Source organism: Amblyomma americanum, chromosome 9 (genome assembly GCF_052857255.1).
Source record: "Amblyomma americanum isolate KBUSLIRL-KWMA chromosome 9, ASM5285725v1, whole genome shotgun sequence".
Classification (NCBI taxonomy): domain Eukaryota; kingdom Metazoa; phylum Arthropoda; class Arachnida; order Ixodida; family Ixodidae; genus Amblyomma; species Amblyomma americanum.
Genome location: NC_135505.1, coordinates 88,867,045 through 88,884,316, shown reverse-complemented (window position 1 = coordinate 88,884,316; position 17,272 = coordinate 88,867,045). Strand labels below are relative to the sequence as shown.

General features: G+C 49.1%; 1 protein-coding gene across 1 annotated transcript in view; it reads right to left on the bottom strand.

Annotated features, from left to right (window-relative positions):
* Positions 1 to 17,272, bottom strand: part of LOC144103498 (uncharacterized) — a 51,428-nt gene that overhangs the window by 28,555 nt on the left and 5,601 nt on the right. Inside the window, exon 3 of the mRNA XM_077636198.1 lies at positions 4,778 to 4,877. Coding sequence (XP_077492324.1) covers positions 4,778 to 4,877 — 100 coding nt within the window. The remainder of the gene's footprint in view (positions 1 to 4,777; positions 4,878 to 17,272) is intronic.

The following is a 17,272-nucleotide window of genomic DNA, read 5'->3' as shown; positions in this document are numbered from 1 at the left end:
GCAATGGCAGACGCTTGGCAGTGACACGCCGTTTGCTATTTTCCATGCCCAGCAAAATGTTCCATAAGTGAAATCCCGTAGCTTAGTGTATTTTTCGTGCGGCTCATAAAGAGCCCGTATGGAGCATGCGGTGTGCTCACGCCATGGCATTGTGCACATTACATGAAAACCTTAATAAATCATTCTAAAAGGGATGGAAATCCCCCGGTAAACATATAAAAGTATACATAGTTTTATATATTTTTATATCATACGCACTTCGCCTTCCAGCACTTCTATAGGAGCCCTTCATATGGGCGCCACATGCAGAACATTTCAAAAGGAATCGACCCTGAGTTGAGCACACCATCTGTGGCACGTTAAAAGGACGCTCTCTCGGATGTCTGCCGGAAATAGTTGCAAAGTAGGACGAAAACAGCCGCAGAGCTCGTTATCCTTTTTGAACGAACGCCTGCATTTCCAGCTGCAGCCGTCGCAGAAGCATATTTCACTCTGCCGACTATTTTGGACAAAACAAAGCGTCATCCGAGCAACGTCGATGCAGTCTGCGGCGCAGTACAAAAACAGAATCCGTGCGCAGTTTTAATGAGTTGCCTGTGCATCGAAGCCGTGTAATATGCGGCTGCGCACTTTTAGAATTGCATACCATCGTGTACTTGCTGCAACGACTAAACCACTTTCAGTGTTAGAGTCTAACGTCCGCTATTCGCAGGGACATCGGGGAGGGCTGCTTACAAAACGAAACGGGGAGATAAAAGAACGGAGGGCGCATCCAAAATTAACGTGAAGCGCTGGGCTAGTTGGTATATATCCATCGCTAACTATATAGGGTTCAAAAACACGATGATGCAGGAAGAGGAAGACTAACACTCAACACATGCTCTCAGCCTTCTTTACTCGTCGACGTGAATTTTTCGCTCGATAACTATAATGCTACAATTTAATTTCTTTGCAGATAGTCTCCTTTTCATAATCTTCTACGAGCGCGTGTGATACGTATTATTCTTTTCTTGAAGTGCGCGAGGTTCGAGACGGCCTGTCTTTATTGAGATTGAAGTTCCTAACGTGGACAAAATTTTCATTAAGAGCAGAGAGCTGGGCTAGTTGACGGTTCGTAACAATACGACTCATAATTCCAGCGCACAAAACACACGGACATAGGCGGAGTACACACCACTCACCAGCGTCCGTGGTGCCTACTGTCTTTCTTCCCGCGTGTTTTATGCGCGCTGGGAAGATGAGTCATTGTTTTACAGTTTGTAAGCGCAACAACTAAGTTTTCCTTAATTAAATACCGACATGCTGCCGTCCCTGCAAGACAAAGTGAAGATTTTGTTGCGTTGCATATTCGCCGCACCTTAGAAAAATAGAGGCTGACCATACACTGTAAAGATAGTTTTTGTTTTAGAACAAAATGCAATCAGCAGTTATTACAGAAGAAACCTGAGTTCAAGGATCTGCAAAGGACATTTATTTTAAGAAGATATTTCTGTTTTCATGAACTGTGGGGCCGATACGCAGCTTGATAACTTTATTTTCTTTCCACCACATCATCAAATTAGTCTGAAAAGATCGCGACAAATCTATTACGATCTTCTGATATACCTGTAATTGCTTACGGCGTAACAGACTGGATATTTGGAATGTCAGAGTAATTTAAACATCTCTTCCGAGAGCAATGAGCATTGCTATCCTAACGTATGCCCAGCTCATGTGTAACTGTGTCTGCCGCCGAACCTTTGTTAAACGCTCAGATTCGTCCAGGTAAGTAGCAACCTTTTACATAGCTTTCACATGTGTCCTTGCCCGATTGCAGTCTTTGCAATGTGTCAATGTCTAAGGGTAAAAAGGGTGAATGAAAAGGACCGGCCATGGTCGTAGCTCAGTGGTTATGGCGCTCGGCTGCTGACCCAAAAGACGCGGGTTCGATCCCGTCCGTGGCGGTCGAAGGTATGTGAAGGCGAAATTCTACAGGCACGTGCACTGTGCGATGCCAATGCACGTTAAAGAACCCCAGGTGTTCCAAATTTCTGTAGCCGTTTACTACAGCGTCCCTCATAGCCTGAGTCGATTTGGTACGTTAAATCCCCATAAAGCATAAACCAAAAGGACTTAGCGGCGAGTGATATGGCCAGGAAGACGGAAGCGCTGGTGTTTTGGGACAGCAGAGAGCACATCGCGGAAACAGAAATGTGACTCTCAAATTAAATGAAATGGATTTGAAGAAAGGGTATTTCCGGATATGCAGGAAATGGGCCTCGGGCGAAAAGCTAGGAGGTTAGCTTGAGTGATGCTTCAGGCTCGGTACATGCATAACAACAGTGTACATGCACATTCAAGGCGAACATTGATATAGAGAATAAAATTATGTAGTATGGAAAGCAGCAAAAACAGAAGAAATACTTGCGCTCATGAAACAAGCAAATTAGAATGAAGACAGTAATGAATGATGAACGATCGTCAAGCAGGATGCAGGCAACGTCGCTGAACCTAAAACAGGAGTACTTATGACATTCTTCACCTAGGCAAAGATCAGAAAGTCTATGCGCCATTGATGAAATATAACTGAAAGTCCTTCATAGGGGCGATAAAGATGTTTGGGTATTTGTGCTAAGATGACTTTGTATGTATGGCAAGACGAAACGAAGGCTCTGGTTTCTATATAACATTCTCGCTCGAGGAACGTCCAATATTTGTTTGCTTTTGATGTGAAAGCGTTTCTAATATGGCCGAAGTCCAGCAAGAATCTTCAGGAAGTCGGATTAGGATTTTAGTGAGAATCAAAGGCAGCGCAACGAGTGATACGAAAATGTGGCGTGCACACGCTGAATCTTATATTGTGGAAATAAAGTTTCCGTGTCTGCAGTGTAACCCGCACCAGCGATCAGTCTAATTGCCTCCTTGAGGAGACAAATAATGTTGCTCAAATGTTGCCCAAACCAAGTTACAGTAGTTTATGTACGACTGAAATATAGCGTGGAAAAGAGAAGCATGTCCTTTGGGAAAGATTCGTTCCGAAGTCTCAAGAGAAAGCCTACAGGTTTTGTAACCTTGCTTTCGAACTTTTGATATGTATCATATGGTCAGACCATGTCGTGCGCGAGTCGAAAAGAACGCCGAGAGATTTAGACTTGCCCACAACTCAATGATGTTATTTTCTGGCTACAGGGTATTTTTTCAAAAGAATCCAGTGAGGGGCCGAAAAAGACAAGCTTTTGTCTTGCTAAAGCTAACTGCTAAACCATTAGCTTTGGTTCATTTGTGGAAAGCAGAAAAAACCAGATTTCCTCTATTAATTACTTAAACATAATCTGTAGAGGAGCCACTAAGAAAAAACTTGTGTTTTCGGCGTACTGAATACAACTTAAGTTATGGGCTAGGAATGTGACATCGTTCGCATAGAAATTGGGACGAACGCACTGAGAAGGCTACCTACCGGGACACCACATTGAATCAAAAAGGAACGAGACTGAAAGAACCTGTTATCGACTGAAATAACCTGTTGTCGCCAATTTAAGTAAGAATGAAGAATTTGAAGGGAGAGACCATGGACATGTCTTAAGAGGACGAAAAAGAAGACCATGAACACCATAGCTTTCAGATTTACAGGTTCGTATTTGATGATTCAGAAAGTCGGAAGGATTTTTAAAATCGACGTAAATAGAAAGAGTAAAGTTTTAGCTTCAATACTACTGAAAATAAGTCCCGGCTGCAAGAGTAAAGCGTAATCCGAGGACTTGCCCCTTCTAAATCAAAACAGACTGGAATTTATTAAGGCATGTTACGAAAATAAGCCATCGATTCTCTTGACCTTACTCTTTTAAGAGGCTTCGAAAACACAGGGAGGATAGAAATTGGCCTAAAGTTTGTCAACCTATTTTCGTCACCTCCTTTGAAATTAACAATTTCTTTTGCATTTTTTATTCGGGCAGGAAATATACCTGATGTGAGTTAAAATCTAAAGGATTAGCTTAAGCATGGTGCTTACAGATCCGCAAAAATTTAATTGGCTTTATTTGGAAACCAATCAAATCAGTGCAGCTTGTCGATTTTAAGTTCATTACGGCGCTGAAGACTTCTTCGCTGGTCGATAAATGGAAAGAAAAAGTCTCAAAACCTGCATTTCGAAGAAAAACGAAGAGCTTAATTCAACGGAGGAAACACTCGTTCTAGAGCCTATAATGAAGTTATTGAATTTATCTGTCAAAAAAGAACGGCAATAAGGCAAGTAATCGGTGACAGGTTGACCCAGGTGCGTATTTTTATTCTTACTTGGAAACGATTCATTTAAAACTAGAAACGATTCAAATAAAGCAATAATAATAATTAATAATTGGTTTTTGGGGAACGGAAATTGCGCAGTATCTGTCTCATATATCGTTGGACACCTGACCCGCGCCGTAAGGGAACGGATAAGGGAGGGAGTGAAAGAAGAAAGGAAGAAGGAGGTGCCGTAGTGGAGGGCTCCGGAATAATTTCGACCACCTGGGGATCTTTAACCTGCACTGACATCGCACAGCACACGTTCGCCTTAGCGATTTTCCTCCATAAAAACGCAGCCGCCGCGGTCGGGTTCGAACCCGGGAACTCCGGATCAGTAGTCGAGCGCCCTAACCACTGAGCCACCGCGGCGGGTCAAATAAAGCAAGAAAGGCCAAATTTGAGATGAATAGGAGATGCACGTACCTCAAGTGGGTGCAATATATTCCAAAATGTAAAGTTGACTCCAAGAAAGGCACAAGAGTACAATATTCAAGTACGGTTTTTTTTTACTTACCATTTTGGTTCACGGCGTTGAGAAGTAGATAAAATATATTGGCGACAGACTTCAAAACTTGTGCTGGGGATCCGGCTTGTCTTAGTACCTTCAGTGTACACTGAAAGAAAACGAATACAGCATTTCGAATTTGATGCCAGCTGTGATAATGTCATTTTTCAAGCCATCTGGTGCCAGGTGAACCGATTGTGATGACATTCATTATAAATTAGGTCAGAAGCGTAACTGCTTAGATCAAAACTCAAGAAAAATAAATATGGTGGCGTATAAGCAAGCTGTCATTTAACGAGTTCGGACTTCCCCAAGATCAACAAGCTATCAGAAGGCTTTCAAGTAAACTAAGCGCTGCACTTAGGCCGTCACGTAGTAAGGAATCCAGTTAAACAAACCGGGATGTTTCGCTTCCTTTCTCTCTAGGCAGGTACAAACAAACCTTCCAAATTCTTCCTCCTGACGCGCAACGTTAACCTGACCTCCTTTACCTAACGGGCGTGATTCGCTTGATGAAAATTTTGCAGAGAATTTTTCTCTTTCGCGCGGTGTCTTCGCATGGAGCTGGCGATGTATAGTTGAACTAGGTGCCTAAAAATAAGTTTGCATAATAAACACTTAAAATAGATGCCGAGCTAACACTTCTCTGTAAGGTTTCGAGACTGTGTCATTTTCTTCTCTAGAAATAACTCCCCAAAACAAATGTTGGTCCGTATGTGTAGGGCCATCTTTTTGGGCTAACCTGAGCTATTTATGTTAATTGCTGTGGTAGCCGCTAGATGCCACTACATGTAGAAAAATACGTTTTCACTAGTCCTCTGCGCATTCCACTGTGAGTGAATGTGGAGAGATGGACGTCCACCTCGAACAGCGTGTAAACATAAAATTCTTTGTGAAGCTTGGCAAGAAAGCCACGCAGACGTGTGAGCTACTTCGTGACGCTTACGGGAACGAGACAATATCGCGGGCTTGAGTTTTCGAGTGGCACAAGGGGCTCGTTTCGGGGAGAACGTGGGTAGTAATAGTAGTAGTAGAAAACATTTATTTCAAAAAGGTAGGATAGAGAGGCGAAAATATAGATTTTGTGTGGAATCCTTATTTCAGGACCCCAATGTCCACCGCAGTTGCTCTTGCTTGGGATATCAGGTTTCGCTGCGTCGCCAAGTCAGAGCTGAGCAGGGCAGACTCCCACTGTTCCTCGGCGTGATGTTTGTCTAGTTCGGGGGGCTTGGGACCGGAGCAGCCCCATGTTACATGATATGTTGTTGGAATTCCGCCACACCAGGGGCAGATGCTGTCATATCTGTCGGGGAAGATTATGTGGTACTTGTGTAGGTTATGAAAGGTGTTCGTCTGTAGTTGTCGCCATTCCCTCGCCTCTGCCGCCGTTAGCTTACGGTGTGGTGAGGGATAGACTTGTCTTTGTGTTCGGAGAAGGAGGAGGCGCTCGCCGTACGTAGAGGGGAGAGGGGTGAGGTCGGGGAGGTTAGTCGCTCGGTTAGTATATCCTCGAACTAGACTGTCCGCGGCCTCGTTTCCCTCGAGCCCCTCGTGCCCAGGAGTCCAAGTGATTTGGTGCTTGCATGTGGAATTTTGAACTTGTGGGGTAGTCAAAATGGGAGCGACGGAGTGTGCAAGTCTGCCAGAGAGGAAGAGGCGACACGCGGACAGGGAGTCGATAATAATTTTTAACTCATTTCCCGTAGCATCGCCGTGCTGGATTGCGAAGGCAATTGCAGCAGTTTCTGCTACTGTGGGAGAGCAGTTTCGTAGGGAGGCGCTGGCGATTTCCTTGAAATTGGTGTCCAAGACGACCGCCACCCCGTTTGTTGAATCGGGGTACATGGCTGCGTCGACGTATACAGCATTTTGTGCCTGTCGATGTGTGCGGCGCAGATAGTCCACTCGCGCCTTTCGTCGTCCCTTTTGTGAGTCCGAGTGCATGTTCTTCGGGAGTGGAGCTACATACACGCGAGTTCGCAGAGTTGAGGATAGGTCTCGGTTGTCCTGGATGGCGCGTATGTCAGCCGGGGAACCCACTCTTTCCAAGATTTCGCGTCCAGCTTTGGTGGTGAGGAGGCGTTCCTTTTGCGATGCTAGGACGGCTTCTCGAATTTCTTCTATTGTGTTGGTCAGTCCCAGGTCCTCGAGGTGGCAGCTGGCCGTGTACATCGGGAGGCCTAACGCATGTTTGTAGGCGGTACGGATGATGACATCTGCTTTGTCTCGCTCATTCCCCAGAAGTGATAGGAATGGGAGACCGTATGACAGGCGGCTCATAACTAGAGCCTGTATCACTTGAATTGTATCCTCCTCTCTCATGCCTTTTCGGTTGCGGGTGATGCGCCAAATCATGCGGGAGATCTAGAGGGCAGTTGTCCGGAGACGCTGTAACGTGTGGTTGGCTTTCCTGTCGCTCTGAAGCCGAAGGCCCAGGATGCGGATAAGAGGGACTTCCTTTATTCTCGTGCCTTCGAGGTAAACCTCGATGTCGCCGGGAGAACGTGGGTGGAAGACGACACAGGGCAGGGGCGCCCTTCAACCTCACGGAATGAAAAAAACGTGGCTCGGATCAGGAAAATCGAACAGCATGACCGCACTATTACAGTCCGCATGCTATCAGATGCTCTCGACATTAGTAAGGCAACAAGCCACCAAATTTTGCAAGAAAACTAGGAAAAAAGAAAGCTGAATGCCAGGCTTGTGCCGCACTTTCTCACACAGGACCAGAAGGAAACGCCGGCATCAGTGAGCGCTGATTTGCTGTCCGAGGCAGAGAAGGATGCTGCATTAGCCGACAGCATCATTGCTGAAGACGAAAAATGGTGTTTTCAATACGATACTAAAACAAAGTGGCAGAGCGCATAATGGCGGTTCAAAAGCTCTCCGGCGCTGAGAAAGGCGCTGCGACGGAAGACCAAAACAAAGACGATGCTGATAGTTTATTTCGATTCCGGAGGTGTGATACACCACGTGTTCGTCCCACAAGGGCAGACAGTGTATCAGGCGATTTAAATCCGCGTGCTCCAACACATACGTGATGCACTGCGACGCCGTCGCCCTGACTTATGGGCATCTGGACAATGGAGACTTTTCCACGATAACGCAAGGCCGCACACAGCTCTCAGCGTGACAAAATTTCTCGCCAAGTACAGCATTACTGTAGTTCCCCATTCGCCATACTCGCCTGACCTCACTCCATGCGATTTTTTCATTTTTCCTCGCATGAAGAGAGCCCTTAGAGGTCGCTGCATGGGGAGCGTGGAGGCCATTCAAGACGCCACGACAAAGGAGCTAAGAACCCTGCCAAAAGAAGTGCTTTCGAACTCTTTCCAAGACCTCGACAAGCGTTGGAAGCTGTGTATAGACGGCAAGGGAGACTGTTTCGAAGGAGTGCTGCACAAATGATTTCAATGTTAAACACATCTTTTTAAATGCAATCAGTCTCTGAACTTTACGGGAAAAGGTTGTATGTTCGTAGTTGCTGAATTCAATTAACTGAATTCAATTAAAGAACAACTAACACGTTTTTTCAGGCCGCTTCTTTTCGTTCTAAGGCATTTCAAAACCGAATCGTACGCTGACAACCGGTTTTTAAGGGAAAAAAATGGTGCAGCAATTGTCATACATATCTCGGTTGACAGCCGAACCGCGCTGTAAGGGAAGCGAGGAAGGTTGGAGAGGAAGAATAAACAGAGAAAGAGGTGCCATAGTGGAGGGCTCCGGAGTAATTTAGACCACCTGGGGATCTTTAACGTTCACTGTTATCGCACAGCACACGGGTGCCTTTCGGTTTCGCCTCCGTGAAAGTGCGGCCGCCGTGGACGGGATCGAACCCGGGTACTCCGGCTCAGTAGCCGAGCCTCCTAACCACTGAGGCACCGCGGCGGGTTCGAAGCGTTCATTCAGACAACTTTTTCAGATAGAGCTACACTTGGCTACCTTCCGAGCATTTCGCTGTGCTCTGTAAAGGCCAGTTGTGCGCATGCGCCGTGACCATAACAACCGAAGAGGAGCAGCAAATGCGGCGTCCGCTTCGCTGTCGCCGCGCGCCCGCTCGACTGTAGGAGCCGTGCGTGACATCACGCGGATGAGCAGTTGTGCGCATGCGCCGATACAGTTGTAACCAAAGAGACTCCACAGGTGAGTAGCGCACTTCGTCGCCGCCTCGCCGCACGCCGCTCTATCACCCGAACCGCGCGTCGCATGCGCAGCTTTGTGTATAAAACGGAGGTATAATGGGCGGCTTTATCATAACGTTTGATATGGATGCACAGCCGCTGCTAAATGACGGTATATACAAGGAAGTGTAACTCTTCCGATTCTCAGGTTGTCGCCTGGCACTTGGCTACTCAGCAAACAGAGAATGAGGGTAAGAAGGTAAAGAGAGCAGCGGAGACACCTGAACTGAGATGAGAACGGCTTGCCAAAAAGATATGCCAAACTGCCGAGCGTAACAGATGGCGCATAGCCGCCGAGGTGGAGTCCAATGATTCTCATTGCTAGACATACCGTGACCACAATAACCTCAGCCACGGAAACGTACCTCTCGCTACATATATCCTTGCATAGCCGTGCTAATCCACTGCCCATTTTTTCTACCCCTAATCTCACGCTCTATCAAACAGCTGCAAGCATTCCACCAGCATTCTTTTCATCACAGCTATAGTTAAAAGCATTTTACAGCAAAAGTTGCACTTGGCTAGTCAGCGACGCATTTCAGGTTAGCTTGTCTAGTCACTACTGCTCATGGGGCACTAGTTGCACCGAGTCGCATGTGTTCCGCCGCTGCACCGCGTAGCGCTTTTCCTCAAAATACAATTTTTAAATTTGCTTTTCCTCTTTCTTACTTTCTTTTTCCCCTCCCTTCTTTATCCCTTCCCTTAAGGCGCGGCTCGGGTGTCCTCAGAGATATGTGAGACAGTTACTGTTCTATTTCATTTCTTCAACCCCCCCCCCCAAAAAAAAAACAATTCAGCTGCCAGCATTCATTGGGTTCATTGGCGTTGACAACTTTGTGGTGGCGGTGAAAAACTATTATGGGCGGAGCCCTTATAGTTCACAATTTAGTAAGTGGGCGGGCTCCTGGTCGTTGGTGGTGGCCGGCAGCCCGTGTTTTACAGTTATCTTATCTGCACACTGGACCAGCCTCAGTTGTGAGGCCGGGTAGGAGCTGCAGATCACGACCTTTCACCCCTCCGAGTCCGAGAGGGCCCATTGGGCCGGTGGTTGCAGTTGTCGGCAGATGAACATAATGTGGTCGAATGTTGCTCTCGGGGCCCACAGAGGGAACATTCGGGGGTGTGAGCAGACGAGAAGAAAATCGCAAGTAGCGTTGGGGAGGGAAAGGGAAAAGCTCGAGACTGAAGTATTTCTCCAGGTCGTCTGTTGTTGTTTTGTCAGCGATGTTTGTGGCAGGGGGTAAAGTAGACGGTCTTCGCGGTAGTGTAGCGTTATGTCGGGATATGCGATCAACCTGTCTTTCGCGCTGCCTGGGTCTTAAGTACACGCAGCTCGGTTGAGTACGCTCGAGCAGTGGAATGGGCCGCTCCGTTACCGGGATTGCCCGAACGTGCCGGTACCCAGAATTATTTGGATGGGGGAGGTGGTTGGGGTTTCGAGATGAGAATTTTATAGGCGGCAGCATGTATCTGTCCGCGGACAAAATTTTGAATGGCGGTTTGGAATCGCTCAGGATAAGAGTGCCAGTGGAAGATAATATCGCTAGCGCGATGGCTGCTTCTTCGGCTTCTATCGAGGTGTTTGCCCTGATCGAGTCTGATGTCGTGTGTTTCAGATTGTTGGAGAGCACGCAGAGGGCGTAACCTGAGTGTTGGGAGTACTCTGCGGCGTCTACGTAGACTATGTCCCGTATGTCCCGTTCATTGTCATGTGCTAGCATGTTGCGTCCGGTGGTAGTGGACGACAGTCTGTCTATCTGGGCTCTGCAGTGTGCTTCCGTCAGCTCATTGAGCGTGTTGTGGATTTCCATGCGTAAGAAACTGAAGGTGGGGGTACGTTTGGGCAGACTTGAGGCCGCCTTGTAGGCATGTCTGATTAGTGCATCTATTTTTTCTGTCTCCGTTTTGGTAAGGCAGAGGTAGGGCAGGGAGTACAGCATCCGGCTTATCCCGAATGTCTCTACCAGTCTTTGGAGGTCGTGTTCGCGCATGCTACGGTGTTTATTGGCTATGCGTTTGATCAGTTGACTGATCTGGTGCGTGTTGGCAGTGCGTTTGGAGATATTCTTGGTATTAAGGCCGTTGTCTTGCATAAACATGCCTAGTATGCGAAGCTAGTGCACTTCTAGCACTGGCTTCCCATCTATAGTGATGAGCATGGAAGCGTTATTTTTTTACGTGGGGTTGGGTGGAGTAACAGGAGTTCGGACTTGGCTGGGGAGCAAGCGAGGTCTATGGAGGCCGCGCACTCCACCGCCACGTTCGCTCCTGCCTGAAGAGTTTCTTCAACGCTTTCGACATTGCCTGTGGTGGCCCATAATGATTTCGTGTGCGTGCAAAGAATGGGAGAGTCTCGGAATTTGTGAAAGTTTGTGGGTAATCGTGAAGAGTGTGATGTTAAAAAGAAAGGGAGGTAGTACAGACCCTTGAGGCGATCCTCGATTACTCAGAGGGAAAGCGGTGGGTTTCACGGGGCCGACCCGGATTACTGCTGTGCGATCCCGAAGGAAAGCGGCGATGTAGGACTGCGCTCGGTGCCCAACACCCAGATTGGACAGAGCGTCTATTATGGCCGTGTGGTATACGGTTTCGAAGGCCTTTTAAAGTTCTGAGGTCAGCAGAGCTCGCGTTCGTTTGAAGTGGCGGGGGTGGAGGATGTCTTTCGATATCTAAAGCATTATGTCTTGTGTAGAGAGGTGCCTTCGAAACCCCAGCAACGTTTGGGAGAATAGGTTGTTGGCTTCCATGTGAGTGTTTAACCTGTTGATGATTACGTGTTCTAAAGGCTTTCCGAGACAAGATGTGAGCGAGATTCGGCGCATTTGATAGGCTTAGCGGTTTGCCGGGTTTAGGAATGAAGGTAACTTGAGCGTGGGTCCACTCTTCGGGAAGAGTGCCTTCATTCCAGTGCTTGTTGAAGAGGTTCGTTTTAGCCTGGATAAAACTCCATATCCAAGTGCCTTTGGGCTTTTTTGTGATTTGATCGGCTCCGGGTACAGACGTGGTCTGAAATTGGAGCGAGGCTGCTCGGACTTCCCACTTAGTTATTTACTCGTCTAGTTTGTGGTTTTCGGCTCCTAAATAGGGTGGAAGAGAAGTCTTGGGTGTTTTCGTGAGATATATTGCTTTGAGGTTCTGAATCAGGGAGTCGTAGTCCATGTCTAGGCTATGGATGATATGGGTTACACTACGCTGTTGTGTGTTCTTGGTGTGATCAGGTTCTAGTAGGCAGCGTAAGAATTTCCACGTGTCCTTTAACTCAAGGTTTCTAAGTAGGTGGTCGCACACCTGCCCCACTGCTGGCGCCTTAGTTGTGCTGCGTGTGCATAGATGTTTTTTATCAGGTCCGAGATTCTATGATTCAGAGAGCGGTTGCGTTAGTTTTAGGCCAGCGATTTTGCACGCTGGAGTGGGCCTCCCACATGTGTAGTAGTCTGCTATCGGTCGCCTCCGACTCCCGAGTGCTCAGTATATCAGACGTGGCCATGTTCACATCCTCAGTGAGGTCTGCCATTCAGTGTGCTAGATGTTCGATGTTGGTGGGGGCAGTGGTACGGAAGTTGCGGAACCGATTCCAGTTTGTGATCTTCAGATGTTTTGTGACGCGGTGGGCAACGGAAGGTAGTGAGAGGGAATTCTGAGCGATGTAGTGATCGCTACCTAGAGAGGTGTGCGTGTTCGACCAGTGGCAGTGCGTGATGTTCTTTGTGAGGGTGAGATCGGGAGTGGTGTTATTTTGAACGCTCTTTCCAATCCGTGTCTATTGTTGCGGATGGTTTACGAGGGTGAGTCGCTTGTTTTGGAAAAGTGTCCTTTGTTTCGCGCCTTTGCTGCAGTTGGATTCATATCCCCAACAAACATGCATGGTGTTGAAGTGGCCTAGCACTATGACTGGGTGCTTGGCGCTGATTTCAAGTGGTTTTTAATGGCCTCTATGCGAGGGGCTACTTTGCGAAAACGTTGTAGAGGCTGTTCATCTCCCCCGAAATGAAAGGTGCACAACTGGCTCCTTGGGTCAGTGAACACCTCAATCTCGTTTTGTGTAGGCGGCGTTGGTGAAAAAAAAATTGTGGTGGTTTAGCTCTGGCTAAGCCTGGTCGAAAGCAAAAAGCCGCATCTCCCTGGCTACGTTTTTGTCAAGCCACTGGCTGTTTTCATAGATAGCCATACTGACACACACAGTAGTAGGCATTATTTTATTTGTTAAACATCTCGCATTCTACGAAATGACATAAAAGGCGCTCACAGAAGACTATTTATTTATATAGTTTCGGTGATATCTACAACTGTATTATTGCTCGTTGTATGCGGAGATATGGTACCAAATCCTGTTCCAGACGACGCGCAAACCCTGCACATAATTTCAGAAAGCCAAAATCGACCACCTGGGGATCCTTAAGGTGCACTGACATCGCACAGCACAAGACGCCCGAGTGCTGTGCGTTGTCAGTGCACTTTAAAGATCCACAGTTGGTCGAAATTATTCCGGAACCCTCCACTACGGCACCTTTCTCTTCCTTTCTTCTTTCACTCACTCCTTTATCCCTTCCCTTACAGCGCGGTGCAGGTGTCCAACGATATATGAGACATATACTGTGCCATTTCCTTTCCCCAAAAACCAATTATATTAAAAACTGAAAAAATTGAGCTTTTGGGGAAAGCAAATGGCGCAATGTGAGACAGGCGTAATTTCCTTTACATGGACATAATAATAATAATTGGTTTCTGGGGAAAGAAAACAGCGCAGTATCTGTCTCATATATCTATGGACACCTGAACCGCGCCGTAAGGGAAGGGATAAAGGAGGCAGTGAAAGAAGAAAGAAAGGTGCCGTAGCGGAGTGCTCCGGAATAATTTCGACCTCCTGGGGATTGTTAATGTGCCCTTACATTGCACAGCACACGGGCGCCTTAGCGCTATTCCGCCATAGAAACGCAGCCGCCGCGGTCGGGTTCGAAACCGGGAACTCCGGATCGGTAGTCGAGCACCCTAATCGCTGAGCCACCGCGGCGGGTATTTCTTGAACCCGTCTTTAATTTTCCTTCGCTTACGGCGCGCTTCGCGTGTGCACTGAGATATATGAGACAGGCGTCATTTCCTTTCCTTAAAACCAATTCTCATTTCATTTTACTTCCCTTACGGGCGCGGTTCGAGTGTCCACCGAGATATGTGAGGCAGGCGTCATTTACTTGTTTGAACTCTAGCTACATTCAAGGCCAAAATTTCGGTCCCGCTGACGGCTCGATTAGCTGGTTTAGTGAAGTCTTTCGCTTCAAAATTGCCAGTGGTTTAACTTGGATAACCCTGGAATTAAACTTAAAGCAAGGACGCTTTCTTAGCGTGTTAGGCTCGTCCATGGCAGCTCCGGAACACGCTCGCGGCAGCCGTTGTATAAATACCCACATGACCACGTGGCTATGAGGTGGTATAACATTGTCTTAGAACAACCCTATCGGGTGTCATCACTTGGCTTAACATCACTCAATCGGATGTTATTAAGGTCAAATGTCACCTAATGTCAAAGGTCAGAGGTAAAAAATGTCAACTAAAGGTCATGGGTCGAGAGGTCAGCGGCCAAGGGTTCGACACCATAACAGTACCATATATGGTCGTAGACGGCTAATGTGGTTGGGGCTCAAGATCATTCAAGGCCTACGCGACGGCTGCTTTACCTGGCGTGGCGTCTTGTAAGAGCCGCCGCCGCGAGAGGACGTCAGTGCATCGGCTCCGCCAATTTTTGGCTGGAGCCACGGATCTTCGACCGCAACCCCGTCAACACAGCCGCGTTTGGCTTCCCGAAGTCGACAGCTACCTGTGCATACCTCTCGCACACAGGTGGGGCAAAATTTAGGCCTTTTAGGGCCGATCTTCACTTGGGTATCGTGGCAGCGGCGCTAGGCCTAACGCCTACGCCGGCGCCCGGCCGGGAGTGAGTCGCCCACCCGCGGCAAGATGGCTTCGGCAAACCTACAACGTGGCTACGACCCGGACGCCATGGCCTGGTCCGAGGTTCCAGCAAATCCAGCGCCTGATAGCCCGGACTCTGCGCCCATCAAGAACTTGAAGTTATTCAAGCTAGTGGAACGCCGCTCCCGCAAGCGGACCACTAACTCCAAGAAAGCGGACGCCACGTCGCCAGGCCGCTCAACACGGCACAACGCTGCAGCGCTTCACGGTGGGCCCCAGGGACCTGCTTGGAAACCAAAGCTACTTCCGCGGCTTCATCCCGAAGACATCGTTATCATCCTGAAGCCCCGGGTGACCGTCGCTCTGAAGGATGTCTTTCAACATGGTGAGCTGGGAGCAGCGTTCGCGGCCTACCTGGGCACCAAGGCCGCAGCATCGCTGAGCCTGCTCCCCACATGGGAGCAAAACCTGATCGTGGCAGGCACCCGAGAGCCGCACGTCGCCGACAAGCTACTGCGGGACTTCGAACTAACAACACCGAAAGGCCAGCTCTCTATGTACGGCCACTTGAAGCTCACTGGTGACGTGTGCTGCGGCGTCATCACCGTGGCCAAGCACGAGACCAGAGAGTCCCTGCAAAACAAGGTCCAGTGGCGTGCTGGAGAGCTTGCCGATATCCGCAAGCTTGGAACATCAGCGGTCGCGGCGCTCACCTTCGTGGGCAAGGTGGTGCCGCGATACGTTCATTACAACTCAGAAGTCACCCTTGTACGTGCATATAAGAAAACGATCCCGGCCTGCGTGCGGTGCGGTACTGTGGGAGACCGAGCGGACACATGCCCCTGCCCGGATCAAAATTGCGGCCGGGCGGTGTCGACCGTCGACGGGGTGAAGACACCGCATGAGTGCACTCCGTCCTGTGCAGTCTGTGGGCAAGCCCACGCCACCAACTCCCGGGACTGCACGGGGAAATTCAGGCAGCTCAAGGTGCCCGGCCGCAAGGCTAGGCGCCCAGAGCTCCCTGGAAAACATCGACCTGGCCGGCCGCCTAGTCATCCCAATTCAGGTGCCGGTGGCGGAACGCCGCGTGGCGCTGACGCCATCGACAACAAAACGTCATCATCATCTTCATCCTCGGTGAAGTCACCGCCCGGGAACAAGACTACGCCCCCACCGCCACGGCCCAGCGGCAGGAACGCTGGCCACTTCCTGGCGCTCAAGACAAATGGCGCTGCCGGCGCCCGGGCATCAGCGTCTCAACACGGCAAACAACAGGTGAGCAGCTGGGCTGAGATCGCTTCCTCCTCCTCCCATTCCCCCTCCTCCCCAGTTACCGTCTCCGCACTCGACGCGGATTACAAAAAACAGATCGACGTGCTCCGGGCACAGAATGAGCTTTTGCTCAACAAAATTCAAAATTTAGAATCAAAATTGACGTCCGCCGCTCCGAGCCCGCAGAACTCGGACGCAATGGAAAGCGACGCGGAGATCTCGCCTGCCCTCGTGACAGCCATTTCCGCGATGGAGGAGCGCTTAACCTCTAAATTACGATCTATGATCGAGACCGCCATGGACCAAATCTTGACCAAGGTCAAATCTGCCGTCCCCGCGGTAGTATCAAAGCGCATCTTGGACAACCCCCGCCTCCTCCGTCGGACGGGGCCCATTAGGGACGTATCCCGTCCTTCAATATTCAACCGTCTGATTATTGATTCGGACAATGAGGACAGCTGCCCCGCTCCTTCCATCATCACCCCCTTGATGGCGCAAGTAGCTGGCTCTAGGGCAGCCAATCCCTCCTCCTCCCCCTCAGGAATTTTAAATCATGGCGAGACACCTTGATCAAAGGAGTTCCGCCATCTCCAATTCAGCCATATCAACTTCCATAACACATTGGAACTGTAGAGGCTTTAAAAACCGCACTAAGCGGGCCAATTTCCGCCTCAACCTTGAAACCTTCGAGTCCCTACCAGCCGTGGTTGCCCTCCAGCAGCCAGGCCTCGGCGCCACACTATCAAATTACACGACGTTCCAACAGTATCCCGCGTCATGTCCTCTCGTTCACAAAGCCTACACAGCCAACTTAGTGGATCTCGACCTCAAGCTCGAGTATTCCTATGTAATGGTGACTATCCTACCACTCCGCCGCAGGGACCCGCCGTTGCATATACTCAACGTGTACTGCGCTCCCAAACTCAAGCGAGTGACTTTTGCGGACCTCTTTAGCCGCGCGCTAAGAGTAGCGGGCCGCGATCCCCTGCTGATTGTGGGAGACTTTAACGCTCCCAGTCAGCTGTGGGGTTATCGCAGGAGGAGTCGCGCGGACGTAGGCTGGCGGAGCTTGCGTCCACGTTGGGCCTCACCCTCCACACGGACCCCGTCCGCCCAACACGGCTAGGAAACTCCGTGACATGGG